We start from the raw sequence: 26,168 nt of genomic DNA on the forward strand, positions 1-26,168 counted from the left end.
GGCGGTCTTGGCCGACTCAGAACAGAATGTAAAGAACAGTTGCTCATGTAAACAAATGCCACGTTTCAACAACCAATCAGGATCGAGTTACCCACCCTACGTCACGTGCAGGTATCGCATTGTAAAAAAGTTAATGTTGGTAATTGTGAATTTTTTCTCTCCACACAATTCAATTTTTATGTATTTCTTGTATATCAGTTAGAACATAGGTAATGCTGTTGGATTTGGAACTACGTACAGTAATATAGCAATGGCTTACAAGTCCCTTTCTCCCCGGTGTCCTACAAATGGTAGAGCTCCTGTATTATTAAAATTTGATCTTTTTTATCGCTTAAAAAATAATGTGGGAATTTTTCATTTTATTTATCTTCATAATATGATTTGATTTAACCTTATATGAATTTTTTTCTTCATTAAAACTGTATACTTCTAATCATTTTATACTTTAGATGTTTATTAAACGGAAAATAATTTTTTATCTAATTTCTTTATAACGGTTTTTAAACTGATAAATTTTTGTAGAGATTCTGTATTATAGTTAAAAAAAATTTTTTAACTGCATTTTAGTTATAAATATTTTTTTTCTTAGTAACGAAGTCAGTTGACAACTTGATGTTAAATATTTTGTGTGATAATACATATATTTCAACAAATGTGTAAAATTCATATTTGGTTGTATCAAGCTTAATAAGCTGGATTAATCATTTAAAAGCCAGTCTTTCTGTCATCAAACCAGCTCCTGGAATTCTACACAGGTTGCGGAATTCTTGGAAAGGCTGTGCTTATTTGCATCCATCTGCAAAACGAGCTTCAAAGGCGATTCTATTTATTCTTGAAACATTACCCTTCTGACCCTGAAGGGAAAAATGCATTCTTTTTAAACCGCAGGTGTGGAGGACTGGATATCGGCTAGGGGGCACACTGAGCGCTGCGATCAGATTAAAAAAAAGAAGAAAAAAAAGTGAATGATGGGCACTTGTGATTGAGGTCGGCATGCCCAACATTCCTTAAAACCATTTTCGTCTTGAGGAAGAAAATATTTCATTCCACTAGTTCTTGCCCTTCGAATCTTTTTATCATATTTTTTTACGGCCATGGGAAAATTTTTTTTGACTTGCGTAGTGAGTTAGGTACACCCCCATCGCTACGTAAGGAAACCGGTTTTCTGTTCCCACAAAATAAAAGAAAATATTTCAAAAAGATTCATTCACTACCTCTTATATTTTATTGCTTCTTATTTTGTTTATTTTTGATTGACAAAGGGCACTGCCTCGTCTATGATTAGAGTGTTAGCATATATATATTCAGACAAGAGTTGCGTCTTCATTCTTCTCAAATTATCTGTCAGAAAAAGCTGAAGCAATACCAGAATTTTCGGTCGCAATTTAATTGTGTATTATTAATCGGAAAAATATTCTGAATAAAATTCAACTGGGCTCAAATATGGTATTGGGATATTTCGATTTTTTTAATATTGGTCCTAGAATAGCGGTCCTGAATAATGATCATAAAATATAGAGTGAATCTGAACATTCTATATAGTGCCAATATCGGAAAATAACGTTCAATTTGAAACGTATTTATTGTTTTTTAAGTGCAAAACTGCAATTTAATATTTTTGCTTACCTAACAGGCGGAAATGTTAAATAACAATTTGTGCTGCATGACATAGTGCATAATGCTGATTGAATCTCTTAATCATTTAAAAGTTTATCTTTCGTTACTCTTTTCTGTCGTGCTTCGAAATAAAATATTTTAAATTTGCTACGAATATTTATTAAAAAACTGATTCATCTATTTCAATTTCCATCTCTCATTCTAATCATAGTTTTTGCCATAAAATAAATACACTTGAATTAAATACTTCCTGTCATTCATTAGAGTTAATATTTATCGACTTTCTAAATTTTAATTAATATAATTAGCATATATATATAATAATTAATATATGCCAGGTGTTAAGTATTTTGAATGATAACTAACGTTCAACTGGCATTGTTTATAGTTAATTTAGTTTTATTTATTAACCTTTAATTTTTTATTAGAATAATTATCCTTAAATTAAATGTGATTTAATAAAAAAGTTCCACATTTGTGATTGTTCTTCCCTCCCCCCCTCTCCTTCTTTTTTGTCACTTATTTGCGATTTTCACCTGAATGTATGTTTTAATAACGAAACAGCTAATTGGTGTAAATATAAGTAAGTAAAAGACAGCTATGAGACAGACTCGGACTGTTTATAAAATCTAATTTTTATAAAAAAAATTACTACTATCTACTACTTATGTTCGGTTCTTTTGTCCAGTGCTCCCAAAATTTGGCCTTTATCCAACGTATATATATATCTCGGACTCTAAGTAACCCTATGCATCTCAAGCTCAGGTGGGCTCGGATGAAAATTCTCTGGCCCGGACCTCCAAAAGCGAGCCCAAGCTTATCTCTGGTAGGTTAGCTAAGCGAAAGAAAGTTAATTGAATTTCAAAACTTTTTTTTTGCATGATACTAATAATTATTATTTTTTTTGTTTTTGTGCCGATTCGTTTCAAACATTATTAAATGTTTTTTGTCGATATATTATTGTTCGATGTTAACTTTAAACCTTTATATTATGGTCACGCTATTAAAATGTTATGTTCACGCATGGACAAGTTGCGGTTTCATCATGCGTTCGTGGTTCCATTATGCGTTCAACTAAACCCACAAGAATGTTAGATGTCATCATTTCTGTGTTTTGTATGAAGTGTGAAAATCTTACGAACACTCAAGTATATAAAAAAATGTATTTTGTAGTTTAAACTCATTTCACTACAAGAAAAAAAGCATACTTTTCCTGATGATTCATTTATAAAATAACCTGATATGAATCTGTCATTTACCCCCAGTTTCTTAGAATGCCCATGTCCATTAATTATATGGCTGTAAAATGCAATTGAATGAACTATTTGAACAATTAAATAATAGTACAAAAACGAGCAGTTGCCATAAAGGGAAAGGTAGATTTTTCTAAGAAATCATAAAAATGATCGTGCTTTTCCTTTCTATTTTTTTTTCATTAAAATTAGTTTATTTTCTTCTTATCTCTTTCCTCCCCCAAAAAATTTTACCACAATAATGGCCAATGTATAGTGAATGAATCTTCTAAAACTTTCTTGGGTAGAACTTAGAACTTCTATACCCCTCCAAGAAGGGTTTTTTTTTTAAACCATTTTTTTTATTTCTCTTGAAAGATTTGTCTGGAGAAAAGTTCATATATGTCATCATTAGTCAAAAAAATACTTTTAAAAACTTGCTCTTCATGTTTGTATGTAAATTAGTTTTTTAAAGTTTGTTTTTCTTAAGAAGTTAAGATGTGAAAAGCGTTTTGCTTAATTTTGTACAATTTTAAGTTCAGTGTCAATGTTATTGGATTTTAAAAATACTTGTCGAAACTGTTTCACATCAACAACGCATCAAGAGACAAGTATTTTAATGCTCAGTTTCTAAAATTCTCAATATGATATTCATATAAATATTTTTTATTTCTAGGCAAGTTGTGGTACGCAACCTTCTGGAGACGCTACGGCTGGTTCACGAGAACACTGATGATGTGGCACGCGTCATCAATGTTCTCGGCAGTATATCCGAAGATTATGGTGAGTAATCAATTGTATCGATTTCTCTATAGTTAAGTCAACCAATTACAGTATCGTACTACTCAAAACAATTTATCTACTTATCACTCTGGGTTTTTTTCCCTTACGTATCGCTTTCTTCTTATTTGTCATAGTGTTATTTTTTCTTATTTTCCTTTCTCTTTTTTTTGTTTCCACCTATGGTCCATGGACAAAATTAACCCTTGAGCTATCTCTAATATAAATGAAAAATTAAATAAATAAAAAATATGAGTGGTTCTTAGTAAAAATAAATTGCTGATTTATTGCAGTATCATACTCTAATCTAACCACTTAATTCTTTGAAGGTTTTTTTTATGGGAATGGGTTCATTGTTAGCTGTAAAAATTTATTTCTTACAAATTGGTACAAATAAATTAAAGTGATTCCAATCACGTAAATCTGATACTATATCAGAAAAAAAAATTTTGTTTTCTAAATTCTTAAAAACTGGAAAGATGAGGTAAATGAAACGTAATTTTAAATATTTTTAAAGATTATTGGGTGTTACGCAGGGATGCACAATCTATAGCTATCGAACCAAAAGAGTCCTTTGAGCTGTCTTAAATACTGATAAAAAAATGAAAATTTTTAGTTTTATTTTTTGCTGTTCTCTGTGAAAGTAAGTTGCTGAGTGTTAGCTGTGAAAATTAATTTCTTTTTAAATTAATACAAATAAATGTGTGGGATTCAAATCACAAAACTGATACTATATTAAGAATAGTAATAAAAAAAATTTCTATTTTCTTGTAAATTTTAACTTTTCATATAAACAAAGTGTCTGTAGGTATTTGTTTGCCTTTATCTTCCAACTATATGCTTTGATTTATTCAGAATAAATTATTTTATTATATAAAAAATTAATTTGCGTATGTGTAATATTTCATGGTTTTTGTGGCTCAGTATCCAAAAATGGTCGTGTAACCATTTATAAAAAAAAGGAGCTTAAATAGTCACGTTTTTGCGAAAGACTCTTAAATAAGCGTTTCATTAAAGTATGCAAAATAGAAGTCCTGTTTTCGTGATTTTAAAAAAAAGTTCGGAAAAACGAGGATAAAATAAGAATAAAATAGAAAAAGGTAGTTTTTAAGATGGAAAATTTTAAATTGAAATAATTTTTTGAAGAGTAATAAAGGTCCAAAATTTCTCCTAAACAGACAGACCCCTTATATGCGTAAAACCAAATAAATAATTGTTATTACTAGAAATTTATTTTTTTCTCCTTTCTGTATCAAATTTATTTATTGCATTGTAAATATTTTATAATTACATTTGTCTTATTACAGCTTTATCGAACCATTTCCCCTCCTTTTTTTTTTTCTTCTTTTTTTTTTTTAAGCGGAAAGGGCAATTTTCATATTAAATAAAAGAAAATTGCATGTAGCATTGATAAGTTATCGCGAGGTATGTACAGGGGAGTTATTCTTGGAGAAAGTTGGGTCCGTCGATAGACCATGAACAAAATTAATTTATCTCAAAACATCTTCATTCCTCAAAAGTCTTCATTTTGAATTTTAGCTGTAAAAAAGACACTATACAATATTTTTCACTTTTAAAAATAGCTTTTTATATTGTTCTTTTAAAGGAACGGTATTTTTTTATTCAATATTTTAAAACTATTCCCTTGAAAAACATGTTTTTTGTGTTTTCTATTTCTTTTCCTAAAAACCTGGAAAATGAAAATTGTGAGTAGATTTTTCATTAATAACCACAAACAGAACCTTTTCACACTAAGTCTAGACGGACCAATAGTTTTTGTGACTTTGCATTAGAATTGCAAAAACAGAACCACTATACTATTCATTTTTCTCCCCACAGATTCGCGAAGAGTCTGAAATAAACCCCTTTCAGTTCTTATATGCACTGTATTAGTAAAATGTATGCTGACTGTGTACTGAAATGAAATGTATACACATAAGTTGAGACATTTGAGTTGACATTGAGTCATAAGTTGAGACATTGAACATTTGAGTGTTCCAATAATTTTTTTTAACTACTAAATCTGCAATCCCCTAAAAGATTATTTCACAGAATTACATTATTATTATTACAGCAATTAGACCTTATTTTCGCAAACTTTTGTTTAAGTTCATGCTATTTTTAGATACAGAAGATTTGGATAAATATTTCGTAAATCAAAAATGAAAAGAAAAAAAATTGTAATAATAAAAAGCAGACCTTTCACACAGCCAAAAAGTCTAGAATGATCCCATACTTGTTAAATTAAAGCCCAATATTCGGCTTCCACCTTTTTAAGCACCCTTAACGTTTAAGAAATTTTTTCTCTCTAAAATTCTGGTGTCTAGAAAAAAAGAATACGAATTGATTCTTATCAGTTCTCAGCTTTTAATTAAGAAGTTCTATTATCTGCAAGAAGTAAAAAACTTAAGTTTGCAATGATTTGTAGGTTATCTATTATAGTGTTGAGCCCCTTAAAAAAATACAAATTAAACATTTGAACCAGGACCAATCCATTTTGTAAATCTAAGATTACTGTAAGTTGTCTTCTTTCAGCCTGGGTTCTATTTTTGTTGCTTTTTTATAAAAGGGAACTATATTTAATGTTGCGATAAATATAAATAAAATAAAAAAAAAATTTCTTCAAAAAATGCGAAAAAAATATTCTGTAAAATAATATAAAAACTAAATACACGCACAAAAAAAAAAGGTTCAATAATGAATACCAATTGCTACAGCACTATACGACTTAAGTCAGTGATGTGCATCTAAGGGAAGGATATCAGGATTGGAAAGCTTAAATTGAAGGAAATAAGAGGGGGGGGGGCGTAGATTATTAAGATATTGAGTTTTAAAACTGTTATCTGAGAATATTTACTGTATTTGAGATAGAGAAAAAATATTTTTTTTAAAAAATATGATCAGTTTTTTTTATTAGATAACTTTAGATTATTTAATTTTTATAGACATAAATTTAATGCAATTTAATTGTAAAATAATAAATATTAATGAAAAAAATTTAAAAATTTTCAGATCTACTTAAAAACGTTAAAATGTATTTCATAAATTGAAAAATTGAAGTAAAATTACGAACCTTGCAAAAGTTATCAGAAATAATATTTTTTTCAAACTTGCACATAATAAAACAAACTTATATGCAAAACTCACTCATCAACTGCCACATCGCATTTCAAAATAAACTATCTGGTGAAATGATTATTATTTAGTTTATGAGAATACATATACGTTTATTAGTTAGCTATTTACAAAGCCAAGTTTCATAAGGCATATTCAGGAAAAATATTAATAAAATTACTAAAATTAAAACTAAAAACTTCACCCTAAGCGTTTTTAAGAAGGGCGGACCGTCCTGCCTGCCCTTTGTTCACTATAAATGCATCCTTTATGACTATATTTGTAAAAATAGCCACCATCCCTTAAAAATACTGCCTTTTATTCATATTCCATTTTTTTAAAAATTAATTCACTGTTAAAATAATATTACGTACTGGTAAAATAATATGGGAATTCAGTTTTAATTCTGATTACTATTACAAATATATTCTCAACTCCTTAAATTTTTTTAAGTATCTTTTTTCAGGGGGATGGTATTATTAAATTTTTTAATGGTTATAGTTGTATAAGTTATTTTTTAATTAAAAAACTTTTTCTTAAAAAAATACAACTTTAAATATTTATTGCTCATAATTTTCAGTTTAAATTATATAAAAAAATCCTTCAAATTGTTTATCAATTAATAATTTCTTATTTTACATTTAAAAAAAAAATCATGCTTAGAGATTGTCTATTAGCATGCCTTTAATTATTTTTATGAACAATAAATTTTTCTCTTATTCAGATAATGAGAGAGAGTTATTTAAAAATTGTCGAGAATCAAATTCACTTACTACATAATATTACACATTTTGATAAATTTAGTGTTGAAGGTGCCCTTTTAAAACTTTTCTAAGAGGCAGCATCTTGCCCTTTTTTATTCCTTGGGAGAACTCCGCTAGAAAAGATAATTTTTACTACAAAAATTTTTTCTTGTATAAAGTAATAAGTAGTTCGAAAGATGTCTACTTATGATTTTGTAGCATGGAGTAAAAGTAATAAGAACTTCAAAGGGAAAAAAAAAGTATTTCAGATTTTTCTTAAAACTATGAGGGTGTGGAATTACAGTACTAAAATATTAATTTTCTGACTTCATTTCCCAATTTATACTTTTTGAGTGTATTAAATCATTCACATAAAATAATAAACATCTCCAGAGAACAAGTAAGCGACTACTTTTTTCTCCTGTTTCATAAAAAAAATTTTTTTTTTTTTTTTTTTTTTTTTTTTTTTTTTTTTTTTTTTTTTACAGCTTAAGTGATTGAGATCGTGATTTAAATCAAGCTGATTTATATCGGCGAATCCTGATTTGAAATTTAAAAATTTTAGATTTGTTTTTTAATAAGTCTTGTCAAAGTCTGTAAGTAACGATCGCTTACAATGACGAAAGCGAATCATTGATTATGCGGCTCTTTATCTCGACTTAGATTCGTTTTTGTTTTACGAAGGTTTGATTCAACTTGTGAAAGATTAATTTTGAAGCATTTGTTTATCTTTTAAAATGCAAACATGTGTTTCAGATAAATTAGCTTAAAAGTTTTCTCTATAAAAATGATTGAGTTCTCAAATGTTCCTCAAATTCAGATATTATTTTTCTTGTAGTTATATTTCTCATGTTGCTAATTTTCCGTTTCGAATAAAATTGAGTTATATCATTGTGGTTGGTTAAACTTTTTCTCTGTTAACCGCTAGCGCTCAGGGGCAAACATGGTGTGTCCTTTCTTGAACTTGCTACAAAAAATTAAATTATGATATGAAACTAAAACACTTTTGGGAAAAGATTCTGGTATTTATAATCCTGACTTTTATTAATTTCATTTTAATTCGAAGTAATTAAAGAATATTTTGCCAATGACCAATATAGGTTGTCTTATAATAGGAATAAGAGAATACAGAGATTTTACCCAATTCATTAGGCATTTTCAAACCAGCTCCAGAGCTCAGTACCAGCTAAATTATTCTTCATGCCCCCTCTCCATAAATGCTGCTAATGAAATACAAAAAAATATGTTGCCATTGTTTCCTTAAGAATTTATTTATTTTGCTCTGTTTTGATGAAAATTTGAGTTGGTATTGAATTAAATTTAAAAAAAAAATTTAAGGTAAAAAAAATTAAAAATTCTTCTATATATAAGTCGAAGCTGTGACCTACAAAAAAATACAGTAGAAATTTATAAACTGCAAATGATTACTAAAATGCGACTACTGCAAACGCCTGATTTGCCTGATTGAAGTCATGTATCTTTATGTAAGTCTTCGCTTAAAACATTTCTTCTTTTACTGTTAAAATATTTTATTCTTTTATGTCGATGGATGAGCATTTTTATTTTCAGCATTGTTATTATTATTATTTTAAAATATGATTATTTTTGGAAATGTTAGCTTCCTCAATCTTAAGAGGGGGTAGGAGCAGATGTCTAAGCTGGTTATCATTTCTCCTATTACGACGCACGCCTCGCACGTGTCGTTTCTAAAACCCCTTTTTCTTATTATGTTCTTTTTTTTTTTTTTACTACCTTTTTTATNGGGGGGGGGGGTGTTCTGCGTGATCGTTTTGATAGGCCTAGTCAGGTAGGCTGCCGGATATCCGATGTAAGTTTTAGTTTTGAAGAAAGAGAGGTTTTCATTGAGATACATCTGCTCCTTTTCTCCACAAATTTTCGTAAATTCATTTTAGTTCTTTTGAGATATTTTTCTAAGGTGTCGTATTATGTTAATATTTTTTGCGAAGTAAAAGTACAATTAAAGCCATGTGTTCCAACGATGCACAAATCTCTTAATTTTTTTATTTTTTTATCTTGAGTGCGGAAAAGATAAAAAATAATCATATGAAAAGATGTAAATGTAATTCTTTATTTCTGCAATATACATGAACTAAAGTTTGATAATTAGAGTTGGCAGTAAAACAATTTTCTTAAAATTCTTACTCTTTAATTACAAATAATTAAGCTAAAAACTGTTAAGTTTAAAAATTAAGTTTTTTTCAATGTTTTTAGCATAATTATGGTGTTAATGTATTTAAAACATCACTTAGATAAAAAGATAAGATATGTTTTTTTTTATTGTTTAAATTTTATTTTAGGAAGTTAGTTCGTTTTTTACTCTCCATATATAATTTTTTTTTTTTTTTTTTTTTTTTTTTTTTTTTTTTTTNTTTTTTTTTTTTTTTTTTTTTTTTTTTTTTTTTTTTAATTCATACCTATTTTTTAGCAGTGGTAGGCACATCTAGTTTGACTAGATGAAACTTGTTTTTGTTTTCATTTTAGACTCGTAACTTAGCATTTTTTAAATAGCAGTGATAGTAATACTTTCTTTGTTCCGTTCTAAGCTTAAAATTATAAACAATTTTTGCATTTTTTATATTTATGCAGTGAAGAACCCACTATTATCTGTATTTTTTGATGTTTTGTATCCATAGAATTGTACTAAATTTCTTTCGTTCATCTTAATGATTCTACAATTGTGCAGGTTGAAATTATTAATTACAGGTTATTTTGAACGTTTCTTTTTAACTGATGAAGTGCGATCATACATTTTTATTTCGGTACTTGCTGAACTATTAGCTATATTAGAAAAGTTTCTCGTAAAATTTAAACTGTGATTAAAAAAAAATACTAGTTAATATTTTATTTATATTGCATGTTTTCAATTTATGGAGAACAGACATTAAAAAAAAAAAAAAAAGCTAGACTATTCTAAAACTGTAAGTTAACTAATGCGCCTCTCTCAGAAATTTAAATGGCCCTCGATTAAGGAATTCCAGTAATAGAAGCTCGGTAATTAATAGAAAAAGTTAAAACTTCTCTGTATAAAACTGCCCCGTGAAAATTCGCAGTACTATTTTCGGTGTTTGTAGCTAAGTTAAGTAACTTAATGAAGTCCTTTGACCGCTAATGGCGTGCCAAGACTGGCATCACTTACTGCTGTCTGGTGGATAGGAGGAGCCTTTCTCTGTCACATTTTGTTTTGAAGGGAACCTTCCAATTGGTTTGTAATCCGAAGCAAAACACGAAGTTTGCCAGAAATCCTGCCTCTAACTTAGACAGATCCTAGTTATAGCATGTGACTCACTGTACCCAATTGAAATTCAGAGTTCCTGTTTTAACTTTCAACGCACCAGCATTTTTTCTTCTTCTCTTGTTTATTTAAAGTTGCGAATGTCTGGACTTGAGTCCTTCTAGTCTACCCCCTTTTACTCAAACAGCTAAGTTCGCTTTCATTGTCTAGTGAAATAGCACGTTAGAAAATAATCATACCCTTACCTATGCCCTTCATTCAACAGAAGGTAAGCTCAGAGATTTATTTTTGTTTATTTAAAAAACAAATAATAAAAACGCAATAACATAAGCTTGACTAATCTAATGTGTTCTCAAAATATCAGCTATAATAACAGTGATTCTATCTGTTGTGAATATCCAGTATTTTCTTCAGATGTTAGTTTTGACCATTTAATTGGGGAAAGCATTTTTTTAAACTTCAGAAATGGGTTGAATTCTTCCCAAGAAAATGAAAGACTGAAACTAAATCAATTAATTAAGCTTAAATGTTAGGATTTATCTTTAAAGATTACATAGTATTGTTTAAAAAGAATGTAAGATATTTTGTACCTTGCAATCCAAATTCTTGGTTAATAAAATTTTAAATAATATTAAGTTGCGCAAATTATCTTTGAGGTTAATAAATTATGACATAAAGGCCTAATTTTCGCTCAGTCTTCTGACTGAATTATAGCTCCTTCTACTTTTTGATATCAAAATCCGCCGAAAAACAGTATTAAGATAATGGACATTTTTTTGTCATAATTTCACATTTTAAATCAATCAGCTGTTGAAATTAAATCTCATATTGAGTTCCTGAGACCTTAAATCATTGATCATGAGGCATCAAGCTGGCTGTTTTATGTCTGTTTCAAGTTTTTTAACATGCTTATTGTTAAAAAGAACTAAATATTATAATGCCGTTACGGGAAATACGAACGCGCGATTACTCAAATCCGCCCCATAATTTGCCAACTTTTACTCTCTCTTTTTTTCCTTTCTTTTTTTTATTATTAAAAAACGAGGAAGTGTCCATTTCAAGAACGGTGTTATCAAATCATTAGGTTTATTATAACATATCCTTAAAACGCCTTACTTATTTTTCGGTCAGTGTTCTTTGCACCATTTTTTTTCCTTCTTCTTAATTTTCAGAAGTTGTTCTGTTCACATGATTACAAATTAAATCCCTTCAAATGGACTTAATCCCTACAAATGTGATTTATCTCAAATGTGACTTATTCCCTTGGCTATAATATTCTTGTCATGTAAATTTCAGGGTACAAGGATCTAATTCATAATGTGATAGTTCTTAAACTTAATCATAGAAAAAAAAAGGGGTTGCAGAGAAAGATATGTAAATTGCGATGGCGCAAATTAGTACATTAATACTGAATCTATTGTTAGTGTAGTTGAAAGGTCTATGTTCAATTAAAATGCATAATATAAAGTAGAAAGGATTGTTAAAAGAAATATTTGAGTAAATTTAGAGTTAGGTAGTTAAAATATATAATACAAAATTGTTAAATATTTATTAGGTAGTTAAAATACTTAATTCGTTTTGTTGATAAGTATTAGATTATTTTGATTAAATAGTAATGCTAGAGGGGATAAGTGTAATCAATTAAGTGCATTTTAATTGATGCTACCAAAATTTTATAACTGAAAGCAAAAATAGTTTGAGCTTTTACAAATAATTTTTATTTTCTTCTGCAAATTAAGATTATTTTTGTAAGTTTCATATTTTTTTACTGTCAGTTTTAAAATTTTTTTATTTATTTATTATTTTTTTTTTTTTAAAGAATATAAATGATAAGTAGCGTGATATAAATAGTAAAATAGTTGTATCCTCAATAATTTTTAAATCCCTTTATAACTAAGTATATATTATGTACTTATGTATATATTTAAAAAAGTTATTCTCAATACATTATGAAAACAGGAAAAAAATTTTAGTTAATAAAAAATAATTAAAGGCATACTGAAAGACAATCTCGAACATAAATGATTTTCAAAAAGAAATTAATTGATAAGCAACTTGAAAGTGCATTTAAAAAATAAAAATTTCAAAGCACTTAAAAAATTCAGTAACATATCCCCCCTTGAAATAAAGAAACTTTTAAAAATTTAGCCAGGTCAGTAAATATTTAAAGATCTCAGAATTAATCCTATAAGCACAGATAATTTCACCTGTGTGTAAAGGGATGGTGACTTGCCTTTACAAAAAGAGCACATTTATAGTTGTCAAAGGCCAGATAGGCAAAATGTTTACTGATATACATACAAAAAAAGTTATAGTACTTTATTAAATTATTATTAATGGAAAATAGTTTGAAGTTATATTTTTTTAAATTCCAAGCTTCTGCATATATAAATGGAAGACTAATTTTTCTTTGTTGTATTTTTACATATTTTAAAAGAAGTAGCAAATTATTCACAAACAATCTGCTTTCAATTTTTTTTTTTGGCGTTAGTAGAAGTAGTATTTGTAATATGTATATGTAAATAAAAACTTTACATTATTCGTATTTCTGTGTTCTAAGTTTTATTGTAAAAAGTATGTTTTAACTAGAGAAAATCTTTTCAAATACTGCCGAAGTATAAATGTAGTGCTGATTATTTTCATCACAACTGAGCATGAGGTAGTGCATTTTGCTGCAATATAAGACACCTGTTGCATAGTTTCATGACAAATTTTACTTATGAAATAAATAAGTTGAACCAAATAAAAATCTATTTCAATACATCTGTTGCTTTTGAATAATAAAATAGGAAATAAAGACTGACTGACCTAGCTTTTTAAGAATAGGTTGACTTTCTTGTAAATCAAAAATCTTGTGAATATTCTCATGATTATTTGCCCTTACTTCCTTTTTATTATAAACTAGCCGCCTAAGGTGGCCAGTTGTCTGCCACGCTAAAGGTTTTCACAAATAAAGTTTTTAAAACATAGCAGGAAACTATGAAAGCAAATCATGAAACTTCAATATTAAAATCTAAGTGCTTACCTGCAAACTGAAACTTTCTGAAAATAACTTATTACATTTAATAAAAACTGTTAAAATAAAGAATAGAAAAACCAAAGAGATCCAAGGTAAGTGTGATCGTTCCTTCAAAAACAATTAAATTCCTATTTTATATATTATATAGCTACAACACTTAAGAAAAAAAACAAAATTAAATGCTAAATACATGAAAAGAACACGAAAACAAATAAATTTTTTATGGTATCTATTTCTATATCGCTACAAAAATTAGTGTCTTCGCTTAAGGAAGAAAAAAATAGAGCTTGGAAAGAAGAAGAATAACTTATAATAACAATTATGAACAGCGACAAATAGTATTGAGTATAGTAAAGTGCGGCGTGCTCTCTGCTTCCGCTTATAGCACTGCGTTTCAATAGGTAAGGCTTAATTTAGCCTAATAAGATTTATTTGAGCTCTCTGTTAGAATTTTCAGTTTGATTTTCAAACTGAAAATTTTAATATATCAAATATATCAAAGCGAAGCGTTCTATTTACACATTGAATATGTTGCCACATTTTTAATACAAAAGTTAAATTTTTCTCCACTTTGATAAATGTAAACTAATGAGAACCTTACAATTGGGTATAATATAAAAAAAACACAACTACTTCCACTTAGTAGGAATAACATTTACCATGACGCAATGCTAAATTCTATGCCACTATCCAAATAAATGCCACTATCCACATAAATCAATTATTAATCAAAAATCGAATATCAATTACTTTTCTTTATAATACAATAAAATCTGGCGAGCAGCTATTTAAACGATCAAACACTTCGTTTGTTTATTTGTGGCTTGAAGTTAGGCTCGCAGAAAATGCTGTTCATGGGTTAAATTTAGTAGGAATAACACAACCTGTGACATAGGCTATAGTATACCCAATTAAATGATCAATTCCTTCATATATTATTGGTTTAAGTTGTCGAAAATTAATATTTCAATTGTAAGGTTCACATTAGCATACATTTATAAGAGTGGTGAAAAGTAAATGCATTTTTTAATAGTTTTTTGAATATGGCTCTTTGGAGACTAAAAAGCATAGATATTCTTACAATCTGACTGATAATTAAAAAACTAATCCAAATTTTTGAAAAAGAAAAAAAATACTTCATTATGTCAAAACACAATTAAGTTCCGAGTTTCGTGCCTGGGCTAGGCTTCTGGGGCGATATATTGTGATTACAGACAAACAGACACACACACAGCCGCGTTTATTATTATGTATAGATGTTTGCATTTTCTGAAATAAACATCATTTTTTTACCTAACTATATTTTTTTAGTTTAAATTTTCCTTTTTCTCTCTAGATCCTAGTGTTAGAACAGAGCTTATGGTGCAACTTCCCCACATAGCTGCCTTTTGCAAAGAAGTTAAATTGAACTATATTATTTCACAATATTTGGTGCCAATGCTATTAAGTTATTTAAGAGATGAGAGCAATCTTGTAAGTGTTTTTTTTATAGTTATTACATTATTGTAAGTATGTTACATTATTTTAAGTAACAGAAAATGTATTTTCTTTAGGTACGGAAGTCTTCTCATTCTGCATTAATGTCTATTTTAGATCAAGGTCTTGTTGATTTTAGTAAGTTAAATTATAATATTTATTATTTGAAGACTGTTTTTCAGTTATGCAAATTACTATAAATTTTCTGTTTGAGTATGAATTTACAGTTTTTAACTGTATAATACAGAAAGATGAAGGCATTTGAAAATAACTTCACACTGCTAATTGGATATTTTAATTTAGTAACTTCTCAAAATAAAAGACACAAAATTTAATTTTAAATACACAGATTTGGTTGCTATAATTTATATACTGAATGGATTGAAATTAAAACTAACTATTTTTGCATGGTTACCATTGCAATGGCATCCACAAACTTGTTTTTTAAATTCTTATTTGATTTATCAGGGGTCTGTCTGTTTAGATATCTTTTCGCAAAATATCTTTTTATTAAAAATGGACCCTTAGCAAAATAATTTTTCTTTTAATCGAACCCTTCACAAATTTGTTTATCTTTATTATTGTTTTGTTAATCAAATAAACCCTTCCCAGGGGCGAAAACAAGAAAGACATGTAAACAAATTAGGTTTTGTCTTCGGCATTCCTTCCTTTATTCGTCCGAAATTAATATTCTGCGTTCTGCAGTATAGGCTAAATAACAAATATTTGCATGTTGCATCTCTAATTTAGTAGCATCAATTGCTGTTTATTTTTGAAAATTTAATTTTTTTTAATTATAATTTTACAGTGTTGAGCATAATCTTGTTTCTATTTACAATTTAAAAACAACTTGAAAAAGTTTTTTGCAATAATCGAACCCTATTTGCACATAGTCACAAAAGCAGGACCTGGTTGAAAGGATGTGACAAATTACGAGTAATTTTTTCACAATTTTCCAAAAACAGTCCTTTCACAAAGTGTCTGGACAGACCCCTGTTTATAGTTACCATAGGTATTTTTAACGTTGATAGGTGTTATATATGTTTCATAATTTCGATGATATTCATCATTTCTAATGATAAGTTTAAAAAGGTTAGATGAGAAGTATAATTTGATCACATATTTTGTTGACTGTTAAAAGTGAGATCTAGTTTTTTTAATCTTATGCAAAAAAGATTTTAATAACTATTAAGAAATATTCTGTTAAGCAATTTGAAATGAATTAGTTTCTGTTCAAGTAATTTATTAATTTCACTTATTATCAAATTGATTATCTGCAAGCAATAACATTTCAATTCAATACGACTGAGTTATAGCATCAATACTCAAATTATTTGCATATTATTTATTTTTGCTTGTATTTATGAAAGATTATTATACATTAAAATGGAGAGATGTTGAAAAAAAGTTGACCAACTTGTCATCTCAAAATCGGAAAATTTACATTGAAAGATGATTTGTTGGAACAGTTAGCAAATGTAAGATAGAGGAGTTCACTATTTAAGATGCATTAAGGCAGTGTGTTTTCAAATCAATGTAAAGAGTCAGGGGTACATGAAGGGCTGCAGTTAGAGAGCACTAAAGATGATGCTATTAATACAATGATTTACTTTTTGAGTTGGAAGTTAAATTTAAAAAAAAATTCTTTTAGAAAAAACAAGCATTTTGAACAAATAATCCTCTTCTCATCTTTTAAAGCTAACTAATTTTTATGATATAAGATTAAATTCAAACTAAATAAGAAGCATAATTATTTATCTAAAATAGCTTTATCATTCATAATTAGTTATTTTGTTTTTAAGCATAATTAGTAAACTGCTTTTACACAGTATCACCTATAAAAATTATCCCAATATAAATTTTATTTATTGATTTGTCATTTCATAACACTAACAAAAGAGGAATATACACCAAGAAAATGACACTGACTAAAATTGAAATTGTTTGCGCAAAAATCATGTGCCTTCGATATCAGTTTTGAAGTCCATGGAGGTAACCTCCAAGACTAACCAACTTCCATCAACTACCATTTTACTGTGAAATGAGGAGTGATCGAACCCTAGAAGTTTCACTGTATATGTGAATTTGATGGAAAGGTTTTCACAATTTTGTGGAAGGAGGAAGAAAAAAAATCAACTGCCTTTTAATAAAATTTGAGGAGATGGCCGGTGTTGCAACTGAAATTTCAACGAAATGTTATTACTTTTATTCATATATTATTTCATTAGAAAACATATTTCTTATTTAAAGAAAATTGATTTTCTAGCTACACAAACTGAGAAAATATGGCCTTTAATTTTACATATGACAGACAGTATGAATCCCGAAGACATCAGAACTGAATCAATTCTGGTAAGACACTTTTAATTTTTGATTGGTCTAGATTTTGTCTTTTTTTATTTTTTATTTATTTTTTTTTTTTTTATTTTTTATTGCAGTGCTTCTAATTCTATTATAAATAAAACTATGATGGTTATTTACTATATATAGCTGTTTTGTTTATTTAATTGCATGATTTATGTGTTCAAAAATGTTGAAATGATCTTATTTACTGAGTTCCAAACTGCTTTGAGTGCTTGAGTAAATATTTCTTTAACCTTAGTGATTTTACTGTGAAAGACATGGGTAGTGAGATGTCTTAATTCCCCATCTCACTACCTTGTCTTTGACGGAAAGATTACTTGAATCTTCAGAATCAGCGTTCCTGGTTGGTTTCATGGAAGAGGATTGCTGGATTACCTGTGTTCATTATGCACGTCGAAGTGGCTGTGAAATGTATTCACTTTACCATATCACAGCTATCTTTGACGTGTTTAATGGGCATTCTTTCATCTCACTATTGGCTATGGAGTACTTGGATCCGATGCTTTCTTTTAGTTTTCTGATCATCAAATTGGCAGTGATCTGTTACATTTGAATCATATCACAGCCATCTTGATGATCCGAAGGCTCATCAGGGCGTCTTAAGGTGCTGTGAGTAATATGTTTATTTTGTTTGTTTGTGGGATCAATAACATTAGCTTATTACATTCTCAATGATTATTATATATATTTTTTCAGTTATAAAAATCTTCTTATCTTAGTGATGATAATATTTGTTATTAGTTCAGGGCTGATTGTGCTCCGGATTTTTCGCTAACAGTGATCCGGTAGTTTCCGGAGATCGAAGGTCCAGACGTTTAAAAAAATCATCAATCACAGAAGTTTCCGGAAATCAAATTTTCAAAGGTGGAACTTAAAAACACAGTTTATTTTATTTGTTTGTAAAAGAGAGCCAGAGAGATAATTTATAAGCTTATATTCATGATTAATATTCATTTTTTATCAGTAAATGATTGTTTTAATCATTAACTGAAGAAAGAAAGACATATTTGTAAATTTTAATTACTTCTCCAGGTCATCATAGGTATGCGTAAAATTTTAAATATATTTTAAGTAAACTAAGAAATATTGAGAAAAAGGAAAAAACCCTTTTTTAAATTTTTTTTCTAATTTCCGGAATTTTGACTTGGGCTCACAATCACCCCTGTTAGTTCGAAACGTAAATGATAGCTTGAATTATTTGCGATAAATAATATGGAATCTCTTATAATTTTTTAAAAATATTTTATTTTCGGAATCTACTGCTTTTTTTCCTTCGTGTTCTACAATATCAGAAATAAAATAAAAATTCTTTAACATATTGCTGTTAATTTTCCTTGTATCTAGTATTTTCAATTATCAAAATTGATTAAATCAACAAGATTTACACATCCACTATAAATCGACAAGATTTGCACATCGTCTTTTAGACATTAGTCTTTCTATCCTTTGTTAGTGTGGATTTCATAATTTTTTTTTATAAGGCTAAATCTGAAATTTTTCCAACTGTGTTATAGTAATTTTTTAAAATTTAATGAATATGAACAAACTAAGAAGTGATATAACACAATCTTATAAGAATTACAAAATAAAAAGTACTATGCTAAAGTATTCATTTATGTATCCAAAACATAATAATTTTGAACATTTCCTCTTATAGTTTTGAAGTGCTAGTTAAGTTAGTTAGTGCAAGTTCTATTTCAGCTTCAATACAAAGGTGTCCTCATTCACTGAAATCATCTATTAAAAATTCTCTACCCTTTTCTTGTGTGCAACAACTGGGAATCGATAGAACTTTTTGTATTTTTTATTAAATTCAAATTTAATGTTGCATTGACCTTTTAATATAACTTTAAATGATTGTTATTCACTTTCAGAAATAGTAGGTCAAGATTTTTTGTTGCCATAAAAAGCAGTAAAGAGTGTAATAAAAGATTTTTTTTAAGTAAAAATTTAAAAAAAGATTTTTTTTTTTTGCTTTAAAATTCTAGAACTATTTTTGTCTCCTTAGTAGTTAGTTGAAAATACTAATTTACTTAGTTTTTATTTGTTAAAAATTAATATTTGTGCTATTTATATGTATATAAATCGCACAAATATGTATTTTTGGACAAATGAAAACTAAGTAATTAAACTACTGCGAGTATATAGAACTCATAATATATTATGAGTTCTATATACTTGCAGCTTATGCGCAGTACAAAAACTTATTAATTTTCTTAATTTCTTCGTTTTTCTCCCTTTCATTTTTGTCTTTATTGTGCTATTTATATATTTCAAAAAAAATTAGTTAAATACTTGCTCCTATTTTTGGAGAGAAAAAATTTCAGATTTCGTGACAATATATTTCATTTGCAGAGTTTTTCTCCTAAAATAATGCATAGAATCTCTCTAATTTCCTTAATGTCGTATCTATGCAAAAGAAGTTAATAAAAGTAATTACTGATTTAAAAAAAAAAACGAAAAGTTTTTTTTCTTATCACTTATTAAAGGATCAAACTAATCTTTCGCTTTTTATAAGATATGTGCTTACAACTAAACAAAATTAAGTCATTGCATTCAGAAATATGTATTTAATTTTCATAATGCAGTCCCTGTTTGATTTTAATAATTGCTGTTGCAACACAACTAAATACATAAATAATGCTTCAAAGATTTATAAAACTTTTCGCTTAATTTATTGTGTAGTTTTTGGGCCATTCAGACATAATAGAAATCTGCATTTTAGACTACAGGAAAAAATATTCAGCACAACCTCTTTATATAACCTTTTCATTTGTATTTTCTCAATCTTTGAGACAAAGAGAAACAAAATTAATTTGTTGAAGCGCATAAAATTGAGCATAGTGGCTTTTCTTCTCTCACAAAGTGGGTGTGTATATGTTAGTAGAATTTCATATCACAGCCAGCTTTGATGAGCGGAGTGAGGTTAATTTCATCATTTGGAATGGTCTTAGATTGATTGCAAACTGATACTGTGATGTGTAAATTCAAATATCATATCACAGCCAGCTTTGATGAGTGGCATGAGGTCGTTTCATCCAATGGAATGGTCTTGGATTGATCGCAAACTGATGCTGTGATGTGTAAATTCAATTATCATATCACAGCCAGCTTTGATGAGTGGCGTGAGGTCGTTTCATCCAATGGAATGGTCTTAGATTGATTGCATATACTTGCGGGTCAAACTGATGCTGTGATGTGTAAATTCTTCATCATATCACAGCCAGCTTTGATGAGCAGGTGTATGTTTAATATTCAACTCTTCAAAAGTATCACAATTTTCTCAAACTTATTTTCATTATAATAATTAGTCTTTTCCAAACAGGCATTATTTGTACTTATCAGTTATAAAGATACATATTAATATTTGTTTTTTTTCTTCTTTCAGTTAATGAGTAAGCTTCTTATTTTGATGGGTGCTGAAGAAACATTTTTTGACAGATTGTATGCTCTATGTGCAGACAGGTCTAATAATATTCGTAAAGTAAGTATGTTGTTAATTATAATTCAGCTTTTTTTTTAACGATTCTTGTAAAAATAATTACCATGGTGCGTAGCGTTTTCAAAAAGTGCTTATTTTTGGTTTTTAAAAGACCTTAAAGGTGCATTTTTCATTGGGTGTTTTTAAAAAGTGCTTAATTTTCCCTTTCACAAAATGAGATTTTCTTCCTTGACCCTGTTGATTTTCGCTACGAATTATGCAAGATGACGCAGTTCATTGTTTTCACAATTAATTCAACCCTCATCTATTTCGGGGTCATCTTCAGTTCGTAGCGTATGAAAACACCATAAAAAATTTTGACAATAGTTAAAAACAATGCTAAAAGATTTTTTTTTTTTTTTTTACATGGCCAATTGTCAAAAACTTTCCAACCCTGCCTAATTATATATTTTTTTAATTGCTTAAAAGCATTATTTGAGTGCTTAAAAAAGGTGCTTATTTTTTGTTAATAATTTGGCTATGAACCCTGATTACTCTTTTCCGTTTTAAATACAGTGAATTCGCGATAACTCGAATCTGATGGGACTGACGAAAAACTTCGACATATCGGAAGTTCGACTTACCGTTAGTTTCGGTTTTGGACTTTCAAAATATTGTCGGATTATTTAATTAATGCTTATTAATTACAAATCTTCTAAATGCTTACAATATTTAAGATCATTTTTCTGACAAGCCATTTACGATAAGACTGTTTGAAGCACTTTATGATACCCTGGTCCATCGGCTGCAACTTTGCTGTTGTGTTTGGCGGGAGAAACTGCAAGTTTACTGCTTTCAAATTAGGTAGATCACTATGCGCTGTGCATTTATCCATAAAGAGTATCACTTTTCTTTTTTTAGCGAAGAATTTCCGATCCAATTTTCTTACATAGTCTTCAAATAAAACTGATGTCATCCAAAACTTTTTGTTAGACTTGTAATCCAAAGGATACGTTTTTACATTCTTGAAACATCGGGGATTTCGGTATTTTCCGATAACAAGTAAGGGCAATTTCTCTGTCCCAGACGCATTTCCTCCAACTAGGACAGTCAAACGTTCCTTGCTCATTTTACCCCCTGAGCAGTTTTCATCCTTAAACATCATAGTCTTATTTGGAAGACATTTAAAAAATAAACCCATTTCATCAATATTGAAAACATCATTTTAACTGTATCCTTGAAGTAAATTTGGTAACGTTTCATTTAACCACTGTTCACATACTTCAAGAGGGACAGCTTTAGCTTCTCCATGAAGAGTGCGAAAGACATTGTGTGTGTGTTGCAAAGGAAGGGGCAAGATATCAGCTCCTAGGTTTTTTTTCTTGCTTTAAAAGATCCCAAAAAAATCGAGTTAAAGGGAGTAAAATTCGAGTAATAGAGAATAATTAACATGAAATTGAAGATAAAAGGGTCGGGATCTCATAAAAAAATCGAGTTATACTAATATTCGAGTTATCGTACTTCGAGTTATAGCGAATTGACTGTATTTTGGACGTCCTAAACTGGTTTTGGACAGGACACATGGGTTTTACTGTCTTGAATTGTCCTAAACTGTCGTAAAGTGTCCAAAAACTAGAACAAAACTAAAATGTAAAAATTCTATATGTGTAACACATAATAATTATTTATATTACTAAATATTTGATACTTTTTATACAATTTGCTTAAACTTAAAAAAAATAATATAACAGGAAAAGATAACTTTTTACTCTCCACAATTCATTGAACAGCAAAGGTGAATGAATACCTTATCTCTTAAATATGAATGTGTATGCTTTTAATACTGATAAATCATGTTTTCACGCAAAGATAAGTAATGCAATATTAAAAATAATAAAACTTCTTTAATGAAACAAAAAAAAAAAATTTCTTCATTTTGTTTCTTGTTTAGAAATTATCATTTTATTTTTCACAATGCTTTTTTTTAAAATTATGACATAATTTGAGCAAAATGATTTTAGACAGTTTAAGAAAAAAGGATTTTGGACAAGACTGAGTAAACTATGGATTAATCCATTCTGTCCTAAACTTTGCCAACTCTGATTTTGTTGCATTTCAGGTTTATTTAAAATGTTTTAAGAAATATAATTACTTTCTTCAATTAATGTTTTTTATGTATATTTTTAAAGAAAAATATTAATAATCATTGTAAGTATTAAATATGTTTCTGTTTAAGCATAAGTTTAAGGTTGCAAGCTCTTCAGTTTTCCAGACAAAATATAATTGTCTTGTCTAGCCTTTTTTTATTATTAGTTATAATTTATTGCATGTTTTCAATGCCTATTTTTATTCAAATAAATTTCTTACATTTTTAGGCATGTGCCTCAACATTTGGAGATATCTGTACAGCAGTGGGCAGGGAATTGACTGAAGAATTATTGGTTAGTTAATTTCTATTTAAAGAAGAAAAAAAAATTCTAAATAGCAACTAAGGAGTAACAGTAATATTTTCTTCTAGCTACCTAAATTTTTTACATTGTGTGAAGATAGTGCATGGTGTGTACGAAAAGCTTGTGCCGAAAATTTCATGCCTGTGTCTTGTGTCGTATCTAGAGAAATACGTTGTAAAGAGCTTACTTCCCTATATATGATTCTTCTTTCTGATCAAAGTAGATGGGTAAGTTAAGCAATTAATTACTTAGATTTTTATCATTAACAATGATGTGTAATTTCATTGTAAAAATAGCTGTGTTTCGAGTATAAATTGTTTAATTAGTAATTATAGATATATATATATATTGTTTTAAAATTAAGATTCTCAATTTTATTTTTATTAATTTTTCAAAATTATATGTAAAGCTTTTCTTTGCCTTGGAACATTTTCTTTTTCCATTTGATTAAAAAAAAATTATTTTTTCATTTATGAGAATATAAAGTGGGGGGAAAAATCCCTAAAATGTGTATTTAGGAATTTTGCAAAGGATCAATCAATGTTTTTAAGTTTACTCTAACAAGCTAACATTAAAATTGAAAATTAATTGGCACAGCTTCTTAACAAAAAATTAATTGAAAAGAAATTATTCAAAAACACTAAATATCATAAGAACACTGAAATTAATTTAGCAGAAAAATAAATTATCCACAGAAATAGATGAAAATCTACTGTAATTTTATCTGAGCACATGTCAGGAAAAACCTGGAATTGTCAGTGAGCTTTATTTTAGCTCTAATAATAGTCTGGGAAATAAAAAAATTTTTACAAAAAATCTGGAAAATTCCTATATTATTCCTGGAAAGTAACCAGTCTTAAAATTGTCAATAACAGTAATCAGTTATTGAGTTTCGATTAAAATAATTCTAACATCTATTGCAACTATTTTATAAAATTTCACCTTCTAGTGAAACTTTATCACGTTCTCATTCTATGATATGTTTTTGTTCACAAAATCTAATATTTGATATTACTGATAAAACAGTTTTCTGATGAAAAATAGCATGGTATAGAAATAAAAAAACAATTGTGTGCATTCTCATTAAAATGTACCTGGAAAAGTCAAGGATTTTTTTTTTTAAGTGGGGGAACCCTGTGTGTGTAAAACTATTATTTTCATAAAAAATATTTTACTGTGTCCATTAGTTATTAAATCTAATTGTACTGTTTCAATGTGAAGTGTACGGCATTTTACCTATTCGTACGAGCAAGTGTTAAAATCATATGATTTCTTATTTCTTTACAGTTCTTAAGTTTTTTTAAAAAAAGAAAAAGAGAAATTAATAAAATTATCAACATGCTTATTTAAATTGCAAATTCAAAGATATAGAAAATTTTTAATATCAATTATGAGACTCTTGGCTTAGAAACTAGCCAGAGACAAGACAAGCTGTAAAAGTTGGTTTTGGGTGTCAATCACAATCAATGAGAGAGAATATGCGAACTGAGCCAGCAGGACCTCTGACATATGGGATCACGTGACCACAATTGGCAATATTGATGGATAAGCAATGCTAACTCATTATGTCCCAAGATTTTAGATTATGTGCGCTTTTTGGCAACGACGATGTTATTTATGTTTACGATTTGATGCACATGAATTGCGGTGTGATTTTGTTGCATAATTCCAACAAATCGCAGCATCATGTATTTTTGCGGACTAAATTTTCAAATAGCACATGTCGGTAAAAGCGATATAAATGGTCATGTACGCACGAAGAGACAAGATTTAGCCGAATATGAAAATGAAAGCATTAGCAAGTATATTATGCGCACGGAATTGAAGCGGGTTGAAATTATTTTACTTCGTTCATTGTAGAGCAGTATCTACCTATTAGTGTCACAGATCTTGATATCAAGTCAAGATATCGCTGCTTGCAGTGCTGAATTTAGATGCACCATCTACCTGATAGTATCGTATTATTGTATAATAAGAAAGTTACTCTAGATCAGAGGTCGCCAAAGTGGTCTATATAGACCCCCAGGGGTCTATTTAACGAAAGCGGGGGTCGATCCGAATCGGAAGGGTCGATTGTGGGTTTTAAAAAAAAAAAAAAAACAGTTCTCAATACGCGAATCACACATACCTAATTGAGTATGTAAAATGCGTGAATTTCTTTTTATAATTGACTCAATATCAGTTTCTTTATAAAACATAAATTAATAAACGTATATTTATTGGGGTGAAACTAGTATTTACGCTCCACCGCGCAGTGGCACGAACTCAGCGCAGTTTATAAGTCATATACCAGGGTTCCCGCGGCCTTGAAAAAGCCTTGAAAAGTACTTGAATTTCATTTTGATTTTCAAGGGCCCCTAGAAGTACTTGAAAATGATATTAAATCCTTGAAAATTTCGAAATGACCTTGAAAAGTATCGAAAACTCAGGAAAACAGCCCTATTTCCAGTATTTCTATGTTTAACTTTTTGACGCGCGTAAGTGTGAGAGAATGACTTCCCCGTCTTTCTGATGATGACACGTACTGTTTGATTTTAGGATTTTATGTACGTTTGGCTGATTTTAGGAATTTTAAATATTGGGAACTGTGCCAGATTCTGACAAAATCTCGATTCTTATTCAGGCGATTTTAATATCAATCATCGATCTTCGTATTAGACTTATTTAAAAATTATGTGTTGCAAGGATGAAAGACTTCC

General features: G+C 28.6%; 1 protein-coding gene across 1 annotated transcript in view; it reads left to right on the plus strand.

Moving 5' to 3' along the window:
• Nucleotides 1-26,168, plus strand: part of LOC107443261 (serine/threonine-protein phosphatase 4 regulatory subunit 1) — a gene marked incomplete at its 5' end in the record, with an annotated part of 107,016 nt that overhangs the window by 62,089 nt on the left and 18,759 nt on the right. Inside the window, 7 exon segments of the mRNA XM_016057068.4 lie at nt 3,526-3,632; nt 15,095-15,231; nt 15,312-15,372; nt 17,501-17,586; nt 20,987-21,082; nt 23,395-23,460; nt 23,538-23,696. Of these exon segments, the coding sequence (XP_015912554.2) occupies nt 3,526-3,632; nt 15,095-15,231; nt 15,312-15,372; nt 17,501-17,586; nt 20,987-21,082; nt 23,395-23,460; nt 23,538-23,696 (712 nt within the window).

The sequence above is a fragment of the Parasteatoda tepidariorum genome, chromosome 6, assembly GCF_043381705.1.
Source record: "Parasteatoda tepidariorum isolate YZ-2023 chromosome 6, CAS_Ptep_4.0, whole genome shotgun sequence".
Lineage (NCBI taxonomy): Eukaryota > Metazoa > Arthropoda > Arachnida > Araneae > Theridiidae > Parasteatoda > Parasteatoda tepidariorum.